General features: G+C 40.8%; 2 protein-coding genes across 4 annotated transcripts; one reads left to right on the forward strand and one right to left on the reverse strand.

Annotated features, from left to right (window-relative positions):
* Positions 1-24: 24 nt before the first annotated feature.
* Positions 25-15,122, reverse strand: GLT8D1 (glycosyltransferase 8 domain containing 1). Of its 3 annotated transcripts, none has more exons than XM_061617998.1 (11): positions 15,040-15,122; positions 14,577-14,704; positions 11,926-11,985; positions 11,720-11,818; positions 10,166-10,382; positions 7,158-7,275; positions 6,746-6,830; positions 3,735-3,847; positions 2,760-2,926; positions 1,519-1,631; positions 25-1,004 (listed from the first exon to the last, which is right to left on the reverse strand). In XM_061617998.1, the coding sequence occupies exons 3-11, from the start codon at positions 11,939-11,941 to the stop codon at positions 814-816; spliced, it is 1,119 nt and encodes a 372-aa protein (XP_061473982.1). In that variant the 5' UTR covers positions 11,942-11,985; positions 14,577-14,704; positions 15,040-15,122; the 3' UTR covers positions 25-813. The 3 variants fall into 3 exon arrangements, with proteins under 3 accessions (XP_061473982.1, XP_061473981.1, XP_061473980.1); XM_061617997.1 differs by having other exon boundaries at positions 14,931-15,058; XM_061617996.1 differs by having other exon boundaries at positions 14,577-15,058.
* Positions 14,062-18,245, forward strand: SPCS1 (signal peptidase complex subunit 1). Its single transcript, XM_061613418.1, has 5 exons — positions 14,062-14,122; positions 15,075-15,394; positions 17,072-17,131; positions 17,592-17,678; positions 18,072-18,245. Exons 1-5 carry the CDS (start codon positions 14,062-14,064, stop codon positions 18,192-18,194), a joined length of 651 nt encoding a protein of 216 aa, XP_061469402.1. The 3' UTR covers positions 18,195-18,245.
* Positions 18,246-18,770: the final 525 nt, after the last annotated feature.

Raw genomic sequence — 18,770 nt, forward strand, 5'->3', positions numbered from 1 at the left:
TTGTCTCGAATGAATGAGGCGAGATACACAAAGATTTTCTTTATTGGCTCAGCATCTTAAATTCTAAATGTTCACAGGTACTTAGCTTGGTGGCAGCAGCAGTTTTTTCTTTTAAATTTACGAATGTCTATATATCGGCATACCTAGGAAGCCCCCGACTACACAGCAACCACAAACTGTTTTGGTGATCCCATTTTGCTTTCAAAGTGATAGGCACTCAACCACCTGTGTTCATTTATGAGAGGGAACAGTAAACTACAATTGACAACGAGATTGAGCTGCACACAATTCATACATTTGAGTGGTTTCCTTCAGTTGACTTTTAAAGAAAAGTTGCTTTAGTGTTGATGGGTAGTTTTTGGAAAATACAGACTAATAAAACCATAACTTAAAATTCACTGTAAGGATTTGAACAAGTCTTCAAGCAATAGAAAGGTCCACAAAAGCTTATATTCACCGGTTAAGTAACAGTAAAAAGTGGTAGCAGCTTTTTAGTATATTGTTGTTGTGCACAACGTGGTAATCACTTAGTATTGCCATGATACAGTTGTGATACAGTCCTGGGTGTAGTTTCTTTTGTAACACTTTTTATCCCTAGATCATTCTTGAATATCCCATCTGGTTGAAAATGCTAGTTCATGAGAGCTTTTTTTTGCTTACACTGGAATACACAAGGCTGCCTCCTCTTTAAGCATGCATTTCAAGTATGTTACTGTGTCTCCATCTTAAAACAATCTGGGTGGAAGCATTACCAGCTTCACTCTGTGGCGTTAGATGGTTCCTGAGAAGAGTATACAAGTGATAATTCCAATCCTATTTTGCATCGTAAGTATCAGGGTGCCTCCGAATCAAGCTGAATTTGCCGCTAGGGTCAGGAATGTACCATTTTCCCCAAACATCTGCATAAGATGCTGTCCTTCCCCAGGGTTTGAAGTGTCCATTCCAATGGAGTAGTTTGGCAGCTTTCACAAACTGTGGAGAGTACCTTTTGCCAGCACTTGAACCTTTGAATTAGATAGCAAGCATCAGTGATTTTAGATTCTTATCCTGTCTTCTTTCAAAGACTCAGACTGGGTTATGATATTAAAAGGTAGCAAGTCATATAGTAAAAGTTAATGGCTGAATATGTAGTTTTCAACTATTGTCAAAACATCTAGGAATATCCTTCCTTTCCCCCATTAAAACTGGGGTAGGTGACAGAACACCACAAGGAGTCATAATTGCCCATCACTCTAGAAATCTTGCTGTGTCCACATTTAACTGAAGTGATCACCAAGTGCATATTCAAATAAAGCATGTCTCAAGTAAGCCATTTTACATCAAGGTCAAACTGTTTAGTATATAGCAAAGAGTTCAGGGGCAGGAAAGAGTAACTAAAAGTTCAAAGAAGGTAAGTCCATAGCTCCATTACCAATGATCCTGCAAAGGAGAAATCAAGGACTACAGTAGCAATCGCTTCAACTAGCTTAAGTCTAGCAAAGGTACCATGGGTGTCTAGGCCTTTTCCCCTATACTTACCAAGATGGCGCACATTCCACATAGGATCAATGTTTGAATGTCGCTTGTAAAATACAATGAGCAGAGGAGGTGTAGTGATACTGCCTGTGAGAGTCCTGCTGTATATCTCCTCTCTAGTCAGGTTTAAGAAAAAGAAAAGTTAACCAGCTAAAGATAGAAGCACAGTTTTTATATAGGTTAAGAATTGATTAACCAAACTGAATGCTTGTTTTTAATTCATTTATCCTATTAATGAACAGAATGCTTCTGTACCACTATTTTATAAAATATTTTGTTAGCAACAGCATGTTAGGCACTGTACAGAAAAAAGAACTGACAATCTTAGCAATGAGTGCTTTTAAGCATAACAGCTAAGAGATGCAGCTGCAAATGAGGACGTCCCTACTTTCAAGTTTCACCTTTGCCGTGCACTCACAAAGAGTGGCATTAGGCACCTTCTCTCTGTTGTCATCCCCCCACCCCCTGCATGCAATATTTATTTATAATTTATTATTTATTTTATTGTTTGATTTATATCCCGCCCTTCCTCCCAGCAGGAGCCCAGGGCGGCAAACAAAAAGCACTAAAAACACTTTAAAACATCATAAAAACAAACATTAAAATACATTCAAACAAAACAACTTTAAAAACATTTTTTTAAAAAGCTTAGAAGCCTTTTTTTAAAAAAGGTTAAATATGAGGATAGTTGTAAGAATGATTGAAGACGTATGTGACATGCTTTGGATAACCAAACAGTACAATATAAGAGTATTAAGTATAATTATTCCCTACCCAGAGAGCTCACAGTATATCAGGCAGAATAGGAGCAGAGGGAAGAGCCTTACAAAGCAGAAGTTAGGGAGGCCCACCCAATAGCAGAAGGTAAGGTGATCATTCAGGAAAACCTTTGTAATAGTGTGTCAGTAGAAAGAAGCAGAGGAAGATGGCTTGGGGAGGATGTTTAAGGAATAAGATGACAGACCTGAAAACCCTTCACCCCCTGAACTAGGAGCTCGAGGCTGATGAGGAAAGTAGCCTGTGTAAGTGTAAAAAATACACTGACTGAAGCAAAACTGATTGTAGCAGTTGGTCTAGATCAGGTATGATCCAAGCCCAGAGAAAGATAATCAGCAACATGGTAGAAAGACCCGAGCAATACTTTTGGCAATTCATCACTCTGCAGCCTCCCAACCCCAACCCAATATACTATTAGCCTCAGTCCCCCAACCAACAGTGTTAAGCTCAAATCTGGGCATACTCACACAACATTAAGTGCCATCCATTTCTCCAGTTGCTTAGAGATGTTCTGTAGTTTCCATTCTGTTAGATTTGCTACAAAGACACCTGGATTGAAAGAGCAGGTGCTTGCTTTCATGGACAGCTTCCGAATTGTTTCTTTTTTATAATCAAGAAATCCAATGTAATTATACTGAAAATAAACAGAAACTGGGTCTCAGTTTCAGTTCCAAGAAGCCCCAAAAGACACACATCTCTCTCTCTGCCTAAAGATTCACTGCCCAAATCCTATCAGTATAGGAAAAGAGAACCCATATTGAGAGGCTTAGGCCCAATATCACCAAAATATATTATTTACATTTTTTAAAAAGCTATTACATTTCAAATTCCTTAAATAATTATACTGAGACAAGGGGAGTTAAATACAAAAAAGCCATTTGCCCCCTTTCTAATCAGCAATACTTTGCTTGTGACCATTATGCCACATTGCCCATTTGGAGACAGAAAAACTCAGGCATACAGGTCCTGGAAAGCGAGGAACTGCACATATCTCCTACATTAATTCAAATTTAGCCTGTTTTCCGCTTTCTAGCCTGGCTGTTCAGCATGCCAGAGAGAATTACCTCCTCCTCAGCACATTTAACAGTTGTTACTTGCTGGTGAACAGGAAGTGGAAGCATTACTTCCACAACCATAAGGTAGAAATAGATCTCCTCAGGTCACATAGAACAAAACCCCAGTTCCTGATATCTTTAGACCACCCCACAACATCCTGTGGCCTTTGCATGCAGAAAGGTACAAACATTCACAGTTCCCAGAAAATTATTTAGGCTCCTGACTGATAGGGAACACAAGCAAAAAATGGGAGCTTAGCTTCATTCAATGTTTTGGAAACACAAAGCCACTGAGCACCCCTGGAAAATGAATGTAACCACAAACGAGGCAGCTTCTAAGGGGGGGGGGCTATAACATTCACTTTCTTCTGTTAGAACCATTTGCACCTGGTTTCCTGCTCCACGAACTGCAAACTTATTTGAGGTAGAGTCACAATCTTCTGAGAATGCAGCAGCATGACCCTGTTGCAGTGGAGTGTTGTAAAGTTCAAGGATGTCATCTGAAAATGCAATCCAAGCAAAGAGAAAACAGTCATTTGAAACAAATAAAACTCCCATTCTGTCAAATGGTCTTTTGGGAAAACATTTGCCACACAACCATTTCCAATACTCTGCTGCACATAATGGAAGTTACCTCTCTTCAGATCAATATACTAAAACTGAAATCAATACCACTAAAACTAAAAACATAAAGCAGGATTAAACTAGTTTCACCTCTCCAAGGAGGCTCTGTACAAGCATTTCTTGAACAACCAGCTTCCAGGCCACACAAGGCAAACAACTTTTGAAACTGAAACAAATACCCATTTGATAACACAAACCCTGAATGTGCCTAAAGCAGCTCTTTAGATCCCAGACATAATCTTGCCTCTGATAATTTCATTTCATTCAAATAGGGCTCTATTCTCATGAAGTGCAGTTCATTTCAGCTAGAAATAAATTATTACTTAAAATGACAAATTCATTCTGACATGCCCTGGAGAAGCAGTATCTCTGGCTCTAATGCTGGGAAGAGTCTACTGTTATCACTGGGAGCTCAAATTAGGATGCACAGTTCAAAAAGCATGAAGAATGAACTGATAGACTTCTTGATCAGTCAACCTTTATTGCTTAGCCATAGGCCATCGCAAAGCATACAAAATACAAAGCATCTAGTTTCCTCTACACACATATTAAAATTGCATAATAAAATATAAGACGAATATGGCGCAATCTAAAACTGTGCTATTTGCCCTATAGCGTCTCTGAGCAATTGCATGTCTGCTCTTCTATGTGCTTCACCTGGAGCTTTTGCGCCGCGAGTGCAAACTGAGCAACTCTGTACGTGATCTTGTCATCCTTATCTGATAAAAGAAGGGAGATAATATGTGGGTCCGAAAGCGTTCCCTACCGTAGCAGAAGACCTCCCAAAAATTTGATCCGAGGATTGGAGTACAAAGGGCATTCCAATAGATAATGGGGCAGATCTTCAATAATAATAATAATAAAATAATAAAATTTTATTTCTAAGCCGCCTATCTGGCCGAATTAACGGCCACTCTTGGTGGCGTACATAAAAATTTAAAATACAACATATAAGTACAATTATAATATCAGTCTCTAATTAATCCACCCCCCCCACATCTTTACAAACTTCAACCACTGCTGCTCCACATATACAGAGCCGCTGAGACCATGGAACCTGCTTGTATCGTCCGAGCAGCACTGCATTCGGCATCGTTTGGAACTTTAGTGCCGTAAAGGCCTGCCGGAGATTTGTTGCAAGGGGGTAGGCCAAATAACTCGCTCTAAGGTGGTCCTGCTTGAATACTCCATACCACCTGGAGAATTTGGAGTTAATAATAACCAACCTATCCAACCAAGAACAGTGCCTAAAAATAGCCTCACGCAGCCTTGTTCTATTAGAAAGCACTGGGGAGTCCTGGACTGGGATATGGTACAAATGGTAAAAGCTAGATAATCTGGACAACCAATGTTTGTCCGTAGAAGCCAGTTCATAGCAAGATTTCAGAATTGGTTTGGCTGCGGCATTTTTAGCTGACTCCCAAAAATTAAGTAGAGAGCAGTGTACTAGACCAGACTCTGCGTGTAAAAGCGCCGCTGGGGTACCAGCCGGTAGTCGGAGGAGTTTTTTCAGGAAGCTGTTTTGAATTGCTTCTAGGCTGGAAAGATGGTGATCCTCCCAGCCCCAGACTGGAGCTCCATACAGGATCTGAGGAAGGACTTTACCTTGGTAGATTTTCAGAGCAGGGGGAATAAGGTTTCCACCTGCTGTCCTATAAAAATTAAGTATGGCTTCACATGATCTTAACGCAGCAACTTTTGTGTGGTCAATATGCTTTCTCCAGGACAGAGTGTCCTGAAAGTGAATGCCCAAATACTTAAACACCCGTATTTGCTCTATTGGGTGCCCACCAATTGACCAATTGAAATTACGATGCCTCTTGCCAAAAACCATTACTTTTGTTTTTGAATAGTTAATCTGAAGTTTTTCCTTGGTGCAGTAAACATTAAGTTTCGTAAGTAATCTCCTTAGTCCTTTACGGGTAATGGACAATAGGACCATGTCATCTGCATAGAGAAGCAGTGAGATTTTCCTGTTTCCCAACGAAGGGGGAAAAAAGTCAGGGCCTGCCAGTTCCACAATTATATCATTAAGATAAAAATTAAAAAGAAATGGAGCTAGGAGGCACCCCTGTGTGACCCCCTTATAAACAACTATGGGGTCTGTTAGTGAGCCAGCAATTCCTACCCTTACTCTAGCGTTGTTGTCAGAATACAATTCTCTTATGAGAAACAAAAGCCGCCTATCGATATTGGTTTTAACTAGTTTGGCCCACATCATTGATCTATCTATAGAATCAAAGGCAGCAGCCAAGTCCACAAAAGCAGCATAAAGATGTTTCATGGGGCCAAGGACACACCGTCTTGCTATAAAATATAATGTAAAGCAATGATCGATGGTACTTTGCCCTTTACGGAAGCCAGCTTGTTCAGGAAGAATAACTCTGATAGACTTCTTAAAACAGCAGTTTTATAATTGCATGAGATTTTTCTCTGCTCACACCACTGTGAAGATGCTGCACTAAATAATTATATCCTGCAGTATTTTTCACTTAAGCCAGTGTAACACCCCTGCAACTCTGACATAACTATTATTTCTTATAACATGGCACGAAGCATACATGTAATTACACAATCTACTGGGTATGCATTTGATAGCTGAATTAGGATTATGGCAAAAGGACATATTAATCTGTCACTACAAGTTACTGAGGACTTCATACAGGGTTTTTTTAGCTGGCATAAAATCTAGTATTTTTTTTCCTGAGACAGGATAGTCTCCAGAAAGAAGTTTCCATGTCTGAAAGTACTTGCAACAAAAAAGATTCCCATACCTTGAACAATCACATCATCATCCAAATAAATGGCCTTTTCTGCATTTGGGACCCATTTAGGCAGATAGAATCTTGCAAAGGTTAGCTAGGTGGAAGCAAACAAACAATGAATGAAAGAAAATCTGTCACGCTAAGCATTACTTTCCTAATAACAATATCTCTTCACAATATCTTCCCAGCTGCCAAAAAACACCATCGTAAAACAATTGATTGAACCTTCAGTTGTTGGTCAGAATTTTCAGCTGTCCCAACTTAATTAAATAAACACAGCAGGATCAAGAACTCTAATCACATCAGTAGTTACAAGTCAGTTTTTCCAAGATTGTTATATCTAAAGCATATATTTTTTCATGAATTATAAGCAACCTGCAAGCAAGTTATCCTTACAATATAAACCAACACAAGTACTCACAGGTTTAATGGAGTCTGGCATTTCTGAGTTAAGCTGCACTTTTCCATCCAGCATATGAGGGTCAAAATTCAGTATTCGGTATTTCACATTTTTCAGACTAGTTTTACTAAGCCATGATCTGTACAGGGAATACAGCAGTCAAAATATCACAAATGGCTATAGTGGCCAAGAATGCCTATTTTCAGCTGATTTGCCAGGTAGGGACCAGGATAGCCTTTCCAGTGATCCATTCTGTTGTAATCTCATGTCTAGGTTGCCAAAATCATTCTAGGTGGGATTACCTAGATAGTCCACAAACTGCAGCTGGTACATAATGCTACCACCAGATTCCTGCAAGGCACATCAAGATGGAGTCACATTATACCTATTGACCATGATCTGCACTGGCTGCCTATAAACTTCCAGGCTCAGTTTAAGGCTCAGTTTAAGGCACAGAGTGGTGGCGGTAATGCAGCCGAAAGCTCTGCTCACGGCCAGAGTTCGATTCCAACAGAAGGAGGAAGTCGAGTCTCCGGTAAAAGGGGTCGAGGTCCACTCAGCCTTCCATCCATCCGTGGTCGGTAAAATGAGTACCCGGCATATGCTGGGGGGTAAAGGAAGGCCGGGGAAGGAACTGGCAATCCCACCCCATATATACGGTCTGCCTAGTAAACGTTGCAAGACGTCACCCTAAGAGTCGGAAACGACTCGCACTACAAGTGCGACATCTTTATCTTTTATTAATTTATAATGTCCTAAATGAATTGAGGCCCAAATACTTGAAGTAGTACTTCGTAGACGTGCCCACCTGGCTGTTGAGATCTCTGGAGGAGGTCCTTCTCATGGTCACACCAACAGGCATTGCCCAGAGGGCACTGATCCGAGACTGGCCTTCTCTGGTGTAGCACCCCTTTTAGGGTGTGCCAGGTGCCTTCATTATTCAGCTTTCATTGCCAGCTTATTTATTTATCCTGGCTTCTGAGGCCTTTTAAAAATGGATGCTGTGCCATCTGTTTCATGTTTGCTGCTATATTGCAATTATGCATTGTTTTATTGGGTTTCAATTATGTTGTTATTTTAATGTTATGTTGATAGAATTCTGTCTTACGGCTATGCAGTGTAAACCACAGTGATTTTTAATGAAATAAATTATATAAATAAAATTATTGGAAAATATGATTGAGGTGCTGCAATGAGCTGAACACTGGCCTTTGACATACATTTAAGTCTCTGCTCTCCCAAATCACCATGTGGGTTACTAACTCTCAGCTTAAATTCTTCATTTGTAAAATAGGAACATCAGTGAGCTATCTCACAGGATTAGGGTTGCCAGGTTCTTGGCCTGAGACTGATCCTGTATCTTTAGGAAAAGAGAAGGTCAGCCAAGTGCAGGTGTTCTTGCAACGCTGTAACAAGAAAAACAACAAGGTAGAATTCTTTCTTCCCCCTGCACAACTTTTAAAGATACAGGAGACCTCTTGGTTGCCAGGCCCAGCCTCCAAGAGGTCTTCTGTATCTTTAAAAGTTGTGCAGGGGGAAAGGAGAATTCCACCTTGTGGTTTTTCCCATTACAGCGTTGCAAGAACACTTGCACTTGGCTGACTTTCTCTTCTAAAGATACAGGATCAGCCTCAGGCCAAGAACCCGGCAACCCTACACAGGATGGTTATAAGAACAAATGTCTGTGTGCTAGGAAACGTGAGGTGGAGAGTAATATTGTGCTCATGTCCTGTTTGTGGGCCTTACATGGCCATCTAGCTGGCCACTGTGAGGAACGCAATGCTGGACCAGATGGGCCCTTAGCTCGATCCGGTAGGGCTCTTCTTATGTTCTTAAGGACATTGAATGATGGAGAGGGAAGTAAAGGGAAATAAAGTAAGCTACCAGATATAGCAAGAGGGAGAACCGGATTTGAACTAAAAACATCCGCCTTTCCTGCATCATATTTTCACAATCCAGTTATGGGGATCGATTCCATAGCACATGAATCTGCTTGCAACAAATGCATTAGGTTCATAAGACTAGAGAGAACCTAAAGGAGAATCTTGTCTTCTATTTTAATAGTGAGGTAAGAGCCTACATTTGTAACACAAGTAGAATTTAAATTGACAATTAATTATCGTTTTTATGTTTCAGTTTAACTAACAGCAGAGCTAGATGAGGATCACGCAGGAGGAATATCTGGTTTTCAATACCTTGCAAAGACAGATGCTGAAATGCAGTAACAGTGAGCAGTATTTGTAAGGCTAAGGCTGCAATCCAATACATGTCTACTCAGAAGTAAGCTCTATTGGATTCAGTGGGTCTTGCTCCCAGTTAAGTGTGTATTGGACTGCAGCTTAATTCTCTAAACTGTCTTTTCTTGGTGTCTCCTGCTTCTCCTTGGCTATATGACTATTGGTAAACAGTATTTCACTCGCGTCAAGAATTACATACACCCACAATCTTGTAATGTAATGAGGTTTGTTACCTCAGAAGCCTAAATGGCTTGGGACCCAGATACCTGAGAGGGCACCTCTCCCAATAGCAGCCTGCTCATGCCCTAAGATCTATAGATAATGCTCTCCTTCGCATCCCACTCTTAAGGGAAGTTCCTTCCATACTGGCACCATTGCCCTATTGTGGAATCCCCACCCAACACAAACACACCATCCTTTCAGCCCATTACAAACCTTGCTCAAGCCTGTACAACATTTTAAGTGAGCGATTTTGTGGCATGCACTGTTCTTAGCCTCCATGATTTCTGTTTATTTGTATTTACTTTTATGAACATTTTCATTTTTTGTTCTTTATGTGCTAAATTGGTTATTACATTATCTTTTGTTGTACCCAGGTATCAGAACTGATGAAGGGTGGGACGTAAATTTTAAAAATAAATAACTGTTACCTATAATTACTTATTGAAGAGAATACAGGATTGCAAAACAGAGAACGGAATATGTTCGCTTTTTCAAAGTGAGCATTACTCAGCCTGGAAACCTTTTTAGCTAAAAATAAGCAGGCAAGAAAATGTCTCAATTATACTTTACCTCAAGTGGTCCACTGTGTCATTCAATGTGACAATATGGAATGCCACATTGGACTTAGTGTTTTGCTGAATGCTGTTCACAGCTGCAATTATACCACCAAGCCTGTCATCAGATGCTGAAATGACCACAGGAATCTCCTTGTCATTCCAATCCTCTGTCAATCTTTGAGGAGCCTCAGGTATAAAATCTATTGGCTGAAGTCCTAATGCACTTGAATCTGCAGGATAACAGCACGACATATAAGCAACATTATGGGCATGCTCAATCCAATGTCAGACAATTTTAAGTCCTATTAAATCTCAAGGAGAAAGTTAAGTGCATGCTTAACTCCCTCCAATGTAAAATTGGTAACATTTCAAGGTGCTTAACTTTGGCTAGATCACGCCTTATACATTTGTTTAATATCTCCAGTTACGTCCATTAGGACACTAGAAAAGCAGGGGTGGCTAATCTGTGGCCCTCCAGATGTTGTTGGATGCCAACTGCCATTAGTCCCAGCCATCATAGGCAAGGTCAGGGATGATGGAAGTTGGTAGTCCAACATCTGGAGGATTACAGGTTAGCCACCCTTTCTTTAAATCAACACTGCAATGACCAGAGTAGTTTCTTACAGACAAAATTACCCTTAAGAGTTATAGACTGATTACCTTTTTTATTTGTGATATACTTTATTTATTTATTTATTTATTTATTTTATTATACTTTTATACCGCTCCATAGCCGAAGCTCTCTGGGCGTTTTACAGTAACTAAAAACATTAAAACAAATACAATTTAAAACAGATCTTATAAAAACAATTTAAAACACAGTTTAAAAATTTAAACAGTATAAAACAGTATACTGTTGTTTATATAATTTTTGAATGCTGTTGTATTTAATGTTTTTATGTAAACCACTTACGGATTTTTAATATACTACAGTATACTGTTGTGTAAATAAATACATTTAGAGTTGCTATAATAGCTATACATCTATCTAAATAAAAATGTAAGCATCGTGCTGCAGTTTGCAGCGCCACTAAAAGGTAGCACTGTGAACTGTAGCATGAATGCTTCCCCCACCACCACCTGCATCGCACTCGCACTGCCCACCCTTGCCCATCTCAGCAAGCGGGCAAAGCAGCAGCCTGGCTAGGTAGGTAGTGGCCAGCTGACCATGTCAGCATTTGTCCAAGGGAGGTAGTGGAGTGGGGTGGCAGCAGTCTGGGTGGGTGGGAGCCCAGTCTACACACTAGCTGCACTGTGTGGCGGCACTGTTATTCTGGGGCGGTGGCAACGGAGAAACACATGAGACAAGTGGGTAGGCAAGGGAAATGGGGGTCCCTGAGGGGGCAGGGGTTCCCTGGGAGTTGGTGGGGGGAGTTGGGGTTAATGAGCAGAACAAGCAGGGGGACAGCACCCCCTAGTAAATGGTATATTTCTCTGAAATAGCCGAGCTGCAAAAATGTATTATAAAACAAATCTGTGAGAAGAACATAAGATTATGATTTGTTTCCTTCCCAATAAACATTGTTATTGAAACACACAGACTCACAAGAATAAAGGGACATCATACCTGATAATTCTCTTTTCAAGAGATCACTGAGACCCAGTATGTTGTGATGCAGCACTAGCAAAAATATAACAACAGCAAGTGCTAGGATGAAAATATTTACTGAAATGGAAAAAAGAAAAACCTGGTTAGAATAATAATGAGTAAGTATGTCTTGAGTATGTTAATTTTAAATTTGCTATTTAAAATTGCTGTTTAAGGAAAAATACCTTTTCTGAACGTCATTTCCTCCTCTTACTCTGGATTAAATGTTGAGCCTCTTCAAACGTCTACAAGAAAAAAACACAACACAGAACCATTCTACAAACTTGCAAGAAGATATGACAAGCCAAAACTGACAGTATTACCTTCAAATATTAAATATTAAAACTATTATTCTGTGTAACGAATAACGATTTCAAGTAAATATCCATCTAGGATTCCACCCTGCACACAACAGGCATGAAAGACATTTTGAGATATAATTTGTCAATCGACTTTGCCACAGCCTTTTGCCATCTTCTACCTCTTACTCGGGATGCTGAAAGCTATTTCTAAGGCGAGTACAAGAGAAGACAATAAGCAGACTTGTATATGTTGTCCTCTAAGGAGGATACACAATAAGTTGGCACTTATACAAAGTTATTTATATTTTAGCTATTCAAAGAACTGAAGTGACAGAGATAAATTTCTTCACAAGGGCAAATCGATGGTACTACCAGGAGCCTCATCTCTCCCAGCTTAAACCATCCATCCTCAAACTGAGACAAATGCAAAGCAATTTTGCTACAAAGCAGACTGCAATCCAATTAGGGAGAAATGACTCAGACAGCCCAGGTTTACTAGATCCATTCACTTATATTTTCACTGAATGGTAAGTTGCACAGACATAGAGGTAGAAATTTTCTTTGCTGCCACTGCACTGTTTCTCTGAAACATATATATATGTTTTCGTGTGGGCTGAGCACCACCTGCATTCCAGCAATCTATACTCCTGCCTCTGCAACTTTTGTAAAAAACAGAGATGCTAGCTGTTGAAGACTTAGGAGAAGACTCTGATGAACAAGATTCTCAATTATCAGAGTCAATTCTGTTGATTTATAGTAAAGCTGATAAATGATAACATTTTATTTATTTTTTCAGGTTATGAACTGCAGGTTGATAAAATGTACAAAATAAGAAAAAACCACTTTAGGGATTAAGCAGCAGTTTAAAATGGATGAGTCTTACAGGTCACAATATATAATTTGGGACAGCACTCCTGCTTTTTAATGAAGCTTTTCCTGAATAGGTTAGCTACTACTTGCAACTAAAGCTGCAATTGTATACCCACTTGCCTGGGAGTAAATGTAATTGAAGTAAATGGGGCTTATGTATAGGTTTGCACTGCAGGTCTTAGCATTTTATTCACTTTACAAATTAATTGGAAACATTATCCCTCTCCTCCTTGTGTACTTCTACCCCCTCCCAATGAAAATCCCCCCTGCACTGCAATTAGGCTTGAAAACAGTCTTCCATTGGAGACAGCAGTGGGCTGCTTTCAAGCCTAATTGTCCTAGAGAGAGGCTTTCAGGGACCAGGAGTCAGAGTGATAAAGCAGACGAGTCCGAAACAGAAAGGGAGGGACATGTAAGGCATGCTCCAGAAGCACTGCCACCAGATGAGCCTGCAGGACCAGAGGATGTGGCACTGCCATCCTCAGACTCAGAGCTTGGAAAAGTTACTTTTTTGAACTACAACTCCCATCAGCCCAATCCAGTGGCCATGCTGGCTGGGGCTGATGGGAGTTGTAGTTTTAAAAAGTAACTTTCCCAAGCTCTGCTCAGATTCAGGGTGACCACAGACTCCCTTGCTCCATCACAGTAAGAGACTAATGGAGAAGGCTGGGCCCCTTTAAGAAGAACAGCACCTTCCAGAATGGGTGGGCTGACAGTGAAAAGACAGATGTACTGCTACTATATAGGACTGAGACTCAGTTTGTTCCCTGCTGAAGCAAAATAGGAACTTTCTTTTCATAGAGCAGTCTGAACCCTTCTCTACTTAGTGTTGCCTCAGTCTACCTGGTAGCTATCCTGACCACACAGAGCACAACAGGAGCAAGGGGGGTCATAATTGGGGTACAAAGGGCTAACCCCTCCCTGTGTACTGCAACTGATATCACCCTGCAGCAATTACTTGTAAACAGCCTTCTATTGGTGCCAATATTTGTAAGGACAGCAGCTCAGGTTAATCCCTCCCCTCCCTAGCTGTAATCTCAATGATGATCACCCCTCCTCTAGAAATCAGGCTTGAAAATTGGGTGTGTGTGTGTGAAGATTGCGAGTGTGTAAGGTAGGAGAACAGACATGTAGGAATGCATAGGGGGCATGGATGAGAAAGGCTGTATGGAGTGGTCCCATCCTGTGGTGACATATGCCCCCCCGAAAGGTTAGCCATGATGGAATGCGTCCCTTGGGTTGAAAAGCTAGAGTGCTAGACATATGTGAAGTAGCTTTAATTCTTCAGTAGGTATGCAGCTGCTTTACAATGCTCCATTTAGAGAATTAGCTGTTTTTACCCATACAAAATCTATATGCAACTTTTAACAAAAATTGACATTTCATTTGTTCAGTCTCATGTATTACTTTTATCTTTTTTTATTTAATTCTGCCTTTCTTTTTCTGCCACCCACTTTCGGTACAGTCAATTGCCAGTAACGGGTCCCAATCCAAACAGCACGACTAGTTTGCCTACCAGTCCCTACAGAAACGCTGGCTGGATCAGCTCCTTACATATATATACAGGAGATAGAAAGCGAACAATAATAAGCGATGTGGGGTGGGAATTCATGATGGATCGTCAACGAAGACCAACACAAAGCGACTATTTCCATAAGTCTTACTTGTTTGTCCAGAAAACAGAGATCCTCCTATTCCTTTCTTCCCTTCTCGTAGTGTGGCAGCCACGAGCGAAATGCCAACTCAACACAGCAAAGTTGTCAGCAGCTGAAGCAGGTGTCTTCCGTAATGCCTGATAGGAAAACAAATAAATGCATAAACAGGCACAGTCGCACAGCGTTGCGTATGGCAGCCTTTAAAGGGCTACACGCAAATTCTGAACGTGGTCAAGAACAAAGCACCGGCAGGCAATATGTTAAGACTCTTCAGAGTACTAAGGTCCCTTCCACGCGGGTGAAAGGGGGAGGGTCCTAGAGCTCCTCGCGTGCCTGTTGTCATGGAGACGCGGCTGAGCCTACCGATGTCATAGGAGGCTGTCGCCTGAGAGAGGCGGATAATTCAGCTCGCAGAATACGATTGTTTATGCTGTGGTTTAATTAGAGGATTCAGGTAACTCTCAACTCCTACCTCCCGGGCCGCCCCGGAAGTCCAAGCATGATGAGGCGGAGCAACGAAGCGCCGATTCCGCCCGTCTAAAGAGCCGGAAGCGCCCCTGGACTCCTCTTTGCTCGACTCTTCCGCCTCGGATGCCAATTCTCAGGGCGACCCGCTTCAGCTGCCCGAGAGTAAAGCTCCCCCCGGCAGAACTGAGCAGCCCTGCCTGTCGAGCTTGGACTCGGCCTCCGCTTTGCAGCCCGAAAACAGCGAACCCCAAGAGCCTCCTTTCCCCCTGGACAGCGTTAGCGGCGGCCACGGAGCTCGAGGCTTGGCCTTGCAGGCGGACATCATGCTCAACATATTCCGATCCGTCCCCACGCAGATGGTAAGAGGGATGGGGCGCCTGTGATGGCGCTGGGGTGGGAAAAAAGCGACTCTCCCATGCAGTAGTGGTGCTTGTCGTCTTTCTGCAGAACACTTTCTGCTTTCAAGTTGGGCAGGAAGTAGTAAGGCACCTAGGCGCAGGATAGGGCATTGCTTGGCTGCCTCCGTCAATAAAGCAGACGTGTCCTAAGCAGAGAGAGGATGGTCTGATGCCCACGGACGCTCAGTGACAAAATGGAGACCTTTTCTTGGTCAGCTAGGACTCTACTCCGTCTCCAATAATTTGACTATTGGCCTGACAAGTTTAAAGCCTCTAGATTTCACTGAGACTTATTTCCAAGAAAAGTATAGTATGCTGAGAGTAGTAGCCTCGACTGAAATGAGTGGGCTACTTACTGCTTGATCCTGTGCACATTAACTCAGAAGTGTGTAAGTACCTAAGGTCATGTTGAATCAGGCCACGCTAGTATCCTGTTCTGACCTTGGTTAACCAGATGCCTATAAAAAGTAGGATCTGAGCGCAACAGCACTCTCTCCTCTTGCAACTGGTATTTAGAAGCATACCAACTCAGACAGTATAACCTCATAGGTTCAACCGGATGTTGTCTTTTCAGTGTTAAAGTTACCTTTTCTTCTTTTGAGGTTACTAGGTCTAAGGCAGTTTAAATAGGCTAGAATTAACATTATTATACTTACCTTGTAAATTTTCCTCTGTTAATATCATGGGTATTTGCCGATAGGCCCTTATCTTTAAGTGGATATCTTATTGTTGATATTTAAAGTACTGTAAAATTATTTTAAATATACCAGGTGGAGAGTACAGTTCTCATGTTGAACAATCACCATTCTGATAGTTAAGGAATATGATAATCTAAGCATAATATACTGTAAAGCACTGAAGATTGCTCCATGTTATAGCAGCTATGTGGAAACCACCAAAGAAATGCTTTGCCTTAGTTGTTGCGACATGGATAATTGCTGCTGCTCTGGTGATTTGCACTAATCTGCTGGAGGAGAGCTTTGCACATACCATGGACTGCTAAAAAGACAAATAATTGGGTGTTAGATCAAATTAAACCAGAACTATCACTTGAAGCTAAAATGTTGAAACTAAGGTTATCATACTTTGGACACATAATGAGAAGACAGGATTCACTAGAAAAGACAATAATGCTGGGAAAGACAGAAGGGAGTAGAAAAAGAGGAAGGCCAAACAGGAGATGGATGGATTCCATAAAGGAAGCCACAGACCTGAACTTACAAGATCTGAGCAGGGTGGTACATGACAGATGCTCTTGGAGGTCGCTGATTCATAGGGTCGCCATAAGTCGTAGTCGACTTGAAAGCACATAACAACAACAATGCAGAATCTCAGTGCCAATGCAGCACATTCCTACTATTCGGAAACATTTTCTCAAGCCTCCGTATATCTATTATAATGTATAACATGCTTAGGATGACATAACTTTTTTAAAAATATTAATGTAAATGAAACCATAGTAATATGCCTGCAAACAGAATTTGAAGATTCCAACAAAGCTGCCGCAGCAGTCATAGCACAGCCAGCTAAATCAGGATCTTAATTCTGTCTATATATCACCATTCCAAAAGCAGTAAGGATCACTGGCATTGGGAGAAATGGTAATGGTCTCATATCTTTCTTTTTTTTCCCCCACAGGACTACAAAGGCCAAAAACTAGCAGAGCAAATTTTTCAAGGAATCATTCTTTTCTCTGCTGTAAGTATAAGAAAACAAAGTCTATTTGCATATGTATAAAGTAAAGCATACATACACTAATAGTGCAACTCAGAGGTCAGCCCCGCTATGTTCATTGGGGTTTACTCTCTAGAAATTGTACAGGGTGATCCTGTGTTTACACAGAAATAAGCCCTGCTGTGGTCCTGGGAAGTGCATTTAGGACTACAGCCATTTGTAAATATAAATCTCAAGTAATTTTAGACCAGTATGTCACCAGTACAATTCAAAGCATGTTTGGTTACTGGTTTTTTTATTGTGTGTGTGTTTATATTGCAGTGCACAAAGTCCAAATGAATGCCTACTTTGAGTTTGATGCTCCTGTTACTTCCCACACTTAACTGAATGAGTTAATGTCTGCTACAGTGCCCATGTTAAATTCTGTCTACTTTGGGTTTGAAGAGTGGCCAAGTTTCTTTGACCTATTAATTGTTTCTTGTAGGTAATTGGCTTTGTTTATGGGTACATCACTGAACAATTTGGCTGGACAGTTTACATTGTAATGGCTGGATTTGCTTTATCGTGCCTGGTAAGATTACTTTTTTTATATAACAATATATAGAGTATAACAAAGCAGAGAATCCTATGAAGGTTGTGGTAGAATGGAGTTGTAATGAAACCTCACACCATGCAAGGGCTAAGCCTTGTTTCTTCAGTCAATGTGTTAACATGACTCTATTATGTACAGTATCATTAGCCTGATACTCCTGTTTAGTTTTCCTTTGAACTCTTTATGCTTCTCTTATTCTGTATTCATTTGGAATAACTGTACTACAATCATAGAAGTACTGCTATGAAATACTCCTTTTAGATATAGTTTGCTTTGTACATCCTCTAAAAGTTAAACTAGGCAAACCTCAAGCCTTTACAAAAACCTTGTCTGTCAAAGTTTTAATTTTATTAGAAATTTATTCTGTTACAGCTCACACTCCCTCCATGGCCCATTTACCGTCGCAATCCTCTGAAATGGCTACCTGTCCAGGAATCGGCAACAGATGATAAGAAGCCCACAGACAGAAAAGTAAAAAGGCACCCTAAAAATTGAAAAACTGTATCTTGTATCATTTTCTGTCATTAAATTTGCTTTTAAAATCCATTCCTCTTCCTTTACTTGGTTTGTTATTTGAGAATATCTTGTCAGTATTCCAAAACTGGCCTTGAGCACAGTTTTTGAGTTTTAACAAATGTGATTGCTTTTGGCTACAGCAGCATGGAAAACTAGATACTCTTTTTTATTGCTACCAAATATTAGAGTAGCTATCTTTGACAGAGATGTTGCTTGGATTGTAAGAATCTAATCCAGCATTCTATCTCTGTATGTTGCCAGCCTGGTGTCTTGGGAAGACCACAAGCAGGGCATGCTGCAATTGGGTTTGTTCCTGCATCTAGTTAATTATAGGTATACTGCTTTTAAGCATGGAAACACTTCCTTTAGAAACTCTGTCTTTGCTCTGGCCCATAACAGATAGATGTAGCAACCCTTAGAGATCATTGCAACAAACTCTAGTGTAATTCTGAACACTGAATGAAGTAGCGGTAGTTTCGAAAATCTAAACATATTCAAGTGCTTTGTTTTTCCCATTTAACCCTTTAGCAATTGTTCATATCTGCAGGGGCTAAT

The sequence above is a fragment of the Rhineura floridana genome, chromosome 3 (assembly GCF_030035675.1).
Source record: "Rhineura floridana isolate rRhiFlo1 chromosome 3, rRhiFlo1.hap2, whole genome shotgun sequence".
NCBI classification, from domain to species: Eukaryota; Metazoa; Chordata; class Lepidosauria; order Squamata; family Rhineuridae; genus Rhineura; species Rhineura floridana.